Below are 6,835 nucleotides of genomic sequence, written 5' to 3' on the forward strand. Positions count from 1 at the left end.
TTTTAGGTGAAAGTCTATTGCCAACTCGACTATCCCTTGAGGTTCTTTATCCATGGATTTATACCTAAAATTTGTTCACAAATCACGACTCAAACAGAATTGGACATTCTGTTCATATGATTGTCACATATGTATTCAAGTGAATTGAGATTCCAAACATGTGTGTAGAATATACATACGTGTGTATGTTGAACTGGAATGAGGGTTTTTGCTAAGCAGAGCAAGTGAGGCTTTATTAGAATCCATGCCGCCATGGAAGTGGCAAGCCATGCAAAGCACTCTACGGTACACAGTAACACACTGAAATGATACACACTCGACCTGTAGTCGACCATTTACTCTTAATTTTAACAAGAATGGTAAGGACAACAACCATGACCGCACAGCTCAGGGACCAACCAAGCTTTTCTCCTTTAAGGAAAAGAGCTACTCGACCTTATTCACTTCATCTTCAGCAACCTTGTTCTTTGCTTCATCTTCAGCAGCCTTGTGCATAGACTCGGTCTTTCTGTGAAACCTATCCTCCACCACCTTTCTGTACCATCTCCTCCACTGTTCCTTCATTCGAACCCTGAACTCCTTTATCTCATCATTGTACTTGAAACAGATGAACGGAACAGTCATGCAGATCACTAATCCTTCAATTTGTAAAATATTTCAAGATTTTAGAAACCCTAGGTTAATTTTAAAATTTTAAAAGGAATGGGGGAGGGGGGAAAGATCTGAAGTTAGCATTTTAGGTGTTACCAATGTATGACAGAGAAAGGAAACTCAACAAGCCAGCGACGATGGAGAGGAGCCACAAGCCAACAACTATTCCAACAAAGCCGAACCATTTATCCTCTGTACCCACCCTAAACATCCAGAGTATCCCTTCTTCCGTGAATACCCGGACGACTTTCTGTGAATCCATTGTGAATTGCTCTGAAATTTCCCATACAGACATGGCCGCCGGCAGATCTCTGAGACCCAAAAAAGGTAAAAGAGTAGTTAAAAGAAGAGACGATTGGAACAAAATTAAGTTGATTGAATTCTTACTTATGGAAGAGCTTGGCCAGGTTTCCCCAAAGGAATACAGACGTGACAATGAACATGGCCACCCAACAAACTACTGGAATGAAGTTGAATCCATAAACTTCCAGCATTACCCATGTAGCTGTTGAAACAGCTAAGATTGTTGCGCTCATCTTCTTTTTCCTCCATAGATATATATCTTTCATTAAACCTGCAACTAATCAACCAATCACCAGGTGGGTGGTAGAGACTAAAATTGTCAGGGTATTAATACTAGTAGAGCTCACCGTGGGAGGGTCGAGATGGGCTTGAAGCACTGCTGCAATTAGTTTCAGGGTGCTCTGGAGATGTGCTTATCTCAGTTTTAAAAGAAGACATGATTGTAAGAAGAAGAGAGATCGATGCTTTAAGCAGAGAAGGGAAATGGATGATCTAAGACGGTTTTCTGAGTAAGCGGCGGCGCTCCGGCGGCCCTCTCTGTTTCGCCAACACGCAAACAGCACGAGACGTGGAAGCTCTGTAGAGTACGTGACTCATATCTGAGCTTGACACGTAAATTGCAATCACAGCACCCTTCACTGCACTTTTGTCTGCATTTTGGGAAGCTTCCCCATTAAAGGTATTGAAAGGGCATCCCGCTCCACTCCAACGACCTCAACGATGGAGAATCTTTACCCATCTTTCCTCTTTAAAATTACTTACACTCACTCTACTCGATCATGGAAGACCAAGTCTTTTCTTTCCTCCCCAATATCACTTTGATCATCTCAAATTCCCTCCCATTTCAGAACCCCCTGATAAGTAAAATTTTATACGACCCTTTGGATCCAATAATCTGTAATCTTAAGGGAAAAATATCTAGATACAATTACAACCCAGCTGGGACTGAGTTCTGTGGCTTCAGTTTTAATGATTAATGGCCAATAAGTATGCAACACTAAGGGGGACCATATGGAAAATGTTGACAGAATGGTAGTGATTACTGTAAAAACTAAGGCCATTGCACCAAAAAGAAGTTTTCTCCTTTAACAACATCCGGAGCTAAATGTGTTCGATCAGTTCTTCAAATACAGAGGAGGAGAACACTTAGGTTTTCTAAAATGGGATGTGTTGCGGCAAAAAATCATCCTAGGCTGCTTGTGAGACCTAGTGACCTACATAGAGGAATAAACATAAGAGAGCTAGTGCCGTGTTGATCCGGCGGTGACTTTTCGTTGCCTAAGTTAGATCTCTTTGCAAATAGAAACTCCAATAAGAGTGGAAAAAAATTAATCCCTTGGAAAAGAGGCTTACCTTTTTATTTTTAGTCGAGAAATGGCGACAACGGAGAGAATCCCAGTTTGACATGCTTCCTAGTGCTAGCTGAGGTTCGCATATAGCAAGAGTTATACTACGAGAGTGAATTGGGAGGGCATTATAGCTATGGAAGCCTCACTTACCCCACGTATCTCAGGAGATCTCCTTCCTCTTAGGGAGGATTGGAGTCCCTTTAAGAATCCTTACTTGATTAGGATAGGTCATCTATTGTTTGGAAGTTGTGTATTGGACTAAGGATGTCTTACGGGGAATATATTCCGTTGCGGGAATCCCATGATCATCGAATGCCAAGCGACCTGAGTTCAGTGAGTTGATCACCATCCTACCTATCAAAATGGTCCACCCGATGACCCGGTAGCCGACCCACATGTCCCTAGCACCTGATGGCGCGCCACTTGTTTCTAGTCTTCAAGGCCAGGCCTTTTGGCCAGCCGTTAGGTCGTGATCCTAGTATGATCCTGAGCTACCAGTTGATGTTCTTCCTTATGCTGACGTAGGCTAGTTTCTCGGTTACTAGCCCGATTGCTGATGTCGATCAGCCACGATGCACCCAACCTAGGTGGTGGCTGTGGTCCAGAAACGTGGCTTGGTTGGGGCTAGGTTAGTCTAAAGCCAACTTTGTGTGTTCATGCGCGCCGCTCGGTCCAGGGGAAATGTTCCAACGGAGGCATAGTTTGCCATATCTGGATGGAAAGAGAGATGATCCAAATCATTTTGGAAAAGAAAAGAGTTGGTTTGAGCATGAGTTTTCTTCCATGGTCGGGTAACGTGTAAGTAATTTTGGAGATGAAAGATGGATCAAGGCTCTCAACCGTTGGATTTAAAAAATAAAAATGTTAACCTCACAAATAAAAGTGGTAGGTTTGGGCAAAGGTCATTGGAGAGGAACCAGATCGTATCCTTACTTAAAAATATCTTTAGGGAAAAAAAAGTGTCAAATACAACGTGACTCCTACATTTAGACACAAAATGAGATGAAATGACCTTCCATCCATCAAGTAAGATAAAAATTCCACCCGATTGATGCTTCCACATGCTCTCCCAACCTCCCATTGATCCCATGCCATTGTAGAAACCACGCAGCCTTTCATAGAACCTTCTCCCCTTTAATTACTTTTCAATTATAACTGTATAGAACTCTTATAGTTTTAACTATTAAATCAAAATTTTCCCATAAAAGAATAAAATGGAAGAGCTTTTTGGACACACTAAACACACACACACTCTCTCTCTCTCTCTGGCTTTTGAAGTGTTCTCCCCCTTCTTTCCATCATCATCTCCTTTGGGCTATGTTTGGTAGTCAAGAAAAAAAAGAAAAAAGCTTTTGAATTTAAAGAGAGAGATAGATAGATATAAAAATCATTGTGTAATCAAATATTTTTTATTATTTTTTTCTTTTTTCTTTCCTTGACTACCAAACATAGCCTTAGGTTTTGAATCATAGGCATAGGACTTTAAGTTCAAGTAAATGTTGCGTCCATGAGTCAACGCTATGACTGTTGAATTGTGCAAGAGCTGTACTCCATGGGAGGTCTGTGGTGTATAAGGTAACATTCCGTCTCTTCCCATGGTTGCAATGAAATCTCTACCACTCTTACCTTATCCAAAGCTTGATCATATTCAAAATTTTTTAAATCCAACATCATCAATTAATTCTCTTCCAATGGTCATTGTTCATTCCTCTCATTTCGTCAGTGCACAAACAATTTGCCTTTCCTACTTACTTCCTTCGTGTGTGAGAAATCTCTTGTCGAAGACGAGGAATTCTGATGGGAAGACAGGGAATTCCATGGTTGTATGTAACCAGGTGAATTGGGCGATAGAATATAATTCAGAGATATTTCATTGTACAGACCTTGAGAGACTTTGGGCATCTGTGCTTTCCCTTCTTCTGCCCTATAATAAACTTAGTACTCCTAGTGTGTTACTAAGGTAATAATTCGTTATATGTGGGTTATCATTGTATGGAGATATAGGATCCAGTATTGCTCGTACGATCACTTGATTGTACGAGTCAACATCCAACACATGTCTCACCTTCTGCCATTATAAGCATAAAAAAGAGTATATTTAAAAACAAAAAAAACATGCGTTAAATACTGACTCATACCACCAGGCGATCATGCAAGTAGCTGATCCATTTTCTTGTATGGACCTAGCTACGCTTCGTATATACATAGCTCTTCATGTTTGGTTTGATGAGGCATCATTCCCTTTGCAGTCCCTCCATTTTAGGACCCTCCTTCCTCTAACCCTTTGCCATGCCCTCCATGGGCTGCGATCCTCATTCCAACATTGTCCTCCATGTCCCCGTCATTCTTCCTTCCCTGTCTCCCCTCTCCCTCAAGTCATCTCCTACACCTTCTGTCCTCTCCTCTATTGTGGTTCCATCATCCTCCCAACCACTGTGTACTAGAAGTCTTCTAGACGTGTATGCTTGCCCCCATGTCTCCCCCCCCACAACCCAAAAAAAAAAAAAAAACCCCTCCTCCTACCCTTATTTGCACTTATGTACATGTATGATGTATCCATCTTAGCTGTGAATCAAGATTAGGTTGAGACAGGTTTTTTAAAACTCTAACCCAATTCTAGGTCCTTAAAATTCAACTCATGCCCAACCCAACCCTGCAGTGTTCACACCTACCTAACCTGGCCCTAATTCACCCTGTTAAAGCTGGATTGGGTCAGATTGAGTTGGGTTGAACTGAGCTTCTGCAATGGTTGGATTAACCTTGATTGACTTGTTTTTGCCATTTATGTCTTATACATTAAAAATGATAGAAAAATAAAATAATAATAAGAGCCCTAAATTCTAATAGAAAAATTCAGTGTTAAATTTTAGGCCGGGTTGAGTCGAGTTGGGCCGGACTAAGGCCTCAACCGCAGTCCGACTCAACTCTGACCAAGGGTTGGGGTCTTTCAAACCGAACCCATCGGGTAAAAAAACTTGGCCCAAGCCTATTTGGGCTCATGATGGGCCAACGCGGTTTCCAGTTGTGAGGGCCAAACTTCCACCCCTAGGATTCCATCTCATTCAGTCCAATCACAAATCAACGAATAATTCGTAACAATATTTACACTCACCATTTAGGTTCACAAGAATTGCAAGAGGACGACAACCATGGCCGCTCAGCACAGGGACCAACCCAGCCTTAAAACTACTATTCGACCTTCTTCACTTTAGGTTCTGCAACCTTGTCCTCGGACTCCGTCTTTCTCTGGAACCAGTCCACCACCACCTTTCTGTACCATCTACTCCCCTGCATCTCCATTCGAACCCTGAACCCTTTTATCTTACCATCATACTTGAAAAAAATGAACGGAACAGTCATGCCGATCACTAATCCTTCAATATGTAAAACATTTCAAGATTTTAGAAACCCTAAGCCAATTCAAAAGATGGGTAAGGGAAATTGAAGTTATCAATTTAGGTATTACCGATGTATGAGAAAGAAAGGAAACTGAACCAGCCAGCAACAATGGAGATCAACCACAAGCCAGCAACCAGTCCAATAAAGATGAACCATTTATCCTCCGCACCAACCCGAAACGTCCAGAGTATCCCTTCTTCTGCAAATACCCGGGCGGCGTTCTGTGAAACCATTGTGAATTCCTCTGAAACTTCCCATACAGACATGGCCGACGGCATCTCTGTGAGACCCAAAAGGAAAGAGAAGTTAAAAAGGAAGTAATGAATGGAGAAGGATTAAATTTGATGGATTACTTTTACTTGTGGAACAGCCTAGCCGTGTTTCCCCAAAGGAAGACGGAAGTGATAATGAACATGGCCATCCAACAAACCACTGGAATGAAATTGAATCCATAGATTTCCAGTATTGCCCATGTAGCTGTTGAAATAACGACGATTAATAAGCTCAACTTCTTCTTCCTCCATAGATATATATCTTTCATTAAACCTGCAACCAACCAAGGAAATCCCTAACTAAAATTGTCCAAATAATAGGCTATTATTAATGTTAGTAGAGCTTACTTTGGGATCGTCAAGATGGGCTTAAAACACTGGTATCAGTAGTATCAGAGTGATGTAGAGATGTGCTTAGCTCAGTTTGACAAGAAGACATGATTGCAAGAGGAAGAGACTGATCGATCTTTTAAGCAGAGAAGAGAAAATGGAAAATCTACGATGGGTTTCTGAATTCTGTGGAGTTAGCGGCTGCACTGCGGCCATTTCTGTTTCGCCGACTGGGACAGGAGACGTGGCGTATCTTAGAGGTTGCAGGCACAGAGTAGCCTCTTGCTCTTGCTTGACACGTAGGTAAAAGCGTCAAAACCTAGTCCCAATCGATGAAACTAAATGAAATCTATCAAAATGGAATCGAACTCAATTCGGTTTGGCTTACTGGATCATGTTAAACCTGGTATCGCATCAAAAAACCAACAAAACATAGAAATCAGCTACCAGGTCTCCCCTTCTTAGGGCGGATTGAGTTGAAGATCGACTACTCTGATTCCAAAGTAACGGTTCCGGAAGAATTTAATCATA

At 41.7% G+C, this 6,835-nt stretch overlaps 2 protein-coding genes across 5 annotated transcripts; both read right to left on the reverse strand.

Moving 5' to 3' along the window:
* Nucleotides 1-205: 205 nt before the first annotated feature.
* Nucleotides 206-1,788, reverse strand: LOC122074953 (reticulon-like protein B13). Of its 2 annotated transcripts, none has more exons than XM_042639944.1 (4): nucleotides 1,302-1,788; nucleotides 1,039-1,213; nucleotides 748-962; nucleotides 206-638 (listed from the first exon to the last, which is right to left on the reverse strand). In XM_042639944.1, exons 1-4 carry the CDS (start codon nucleotides 1,390-1,392, stop codon nucleotides 427-429), a joined length of 693 nt encoding a protein of 230 aa, XP_042495878.1. In that variant the 5' UTR covers nucleotides 1,393-1,788; the 3' UTR covers nucleotides 206-426. The 2 variants fall into 2 exon arrangements, with proteins under 2 accessions (XP_042495878.1, XP_042495877.1); XM_042639943.1 differs by having other exon boundaries at nucleotides 1,039-1,225; nucleotides 1,302-1,787.
* Nucleotides 1,789-5,325: 3,537 nt separating this feature from the next.
* LOC122074858 (reticulon-like protein B13) lies at nucleotides 5,326-6,768 on the reverse strand. Of its 3 annotated transcripts, none has more exons than XM_042639834.1 (4): nucleotides 6,323-6,768; nucleotides 6,056-6,248; nucleotides 5,770-5,982; nucleotides 5,326-5,677 (listed from the first exon to the last, which is right to left on the reverse strand). In XM_042639834.1, the coding sequence occupies exons 2-4, from the start codon at nucleotides 6,153-6,155 to the stop codon at nucleotides 5,493-5,495; spliced, it is 498 nt and encodes a 165-aa protein (XP_042495768.1). In that variant the 5' UTR covers nucleotides 6,156-6,248; nucleotides 6,323-6,768; the 3' UTR covers nucleotides 5,326-5,492. The 3 variants fall into 3 exon arrangements, with proteins under 3 accessions (XP_042495768.1, XP_042495767.1, XP_042495766.1); XM_042639833.1 differs by having other exon boundaries at nucleotides 5,326-5,610; nucleotides 5,770-5,984; nucleotides 6,062-6,248; nucleotides 6,323-6,761; XM_042639832.1 differs by having other exon boundaries at nucleotides 5,770-5,984; nucleotides 6,062-6,248; nucleotides 6,323-6,759.
* Nucleotides 6,769-6,835: the final 67 nt, after the last annotated feature.

Source organism: Macadamia integrifolia, chromosome 3, assembly GCF_013358625.1.
Source record: "Macadamia integrifolia cultivar HAES 741 chromosome 3, SCU_Mint_v3, whole genome shotgun sequence".
Taxonomy (NCBI): domain Eukaryota; kingdom Viridiplantae; phylum Streptophyta; class Magnoliopsida; order Proteales; family Proteaceae; genus Macadamia; species Macadamia integrifolia.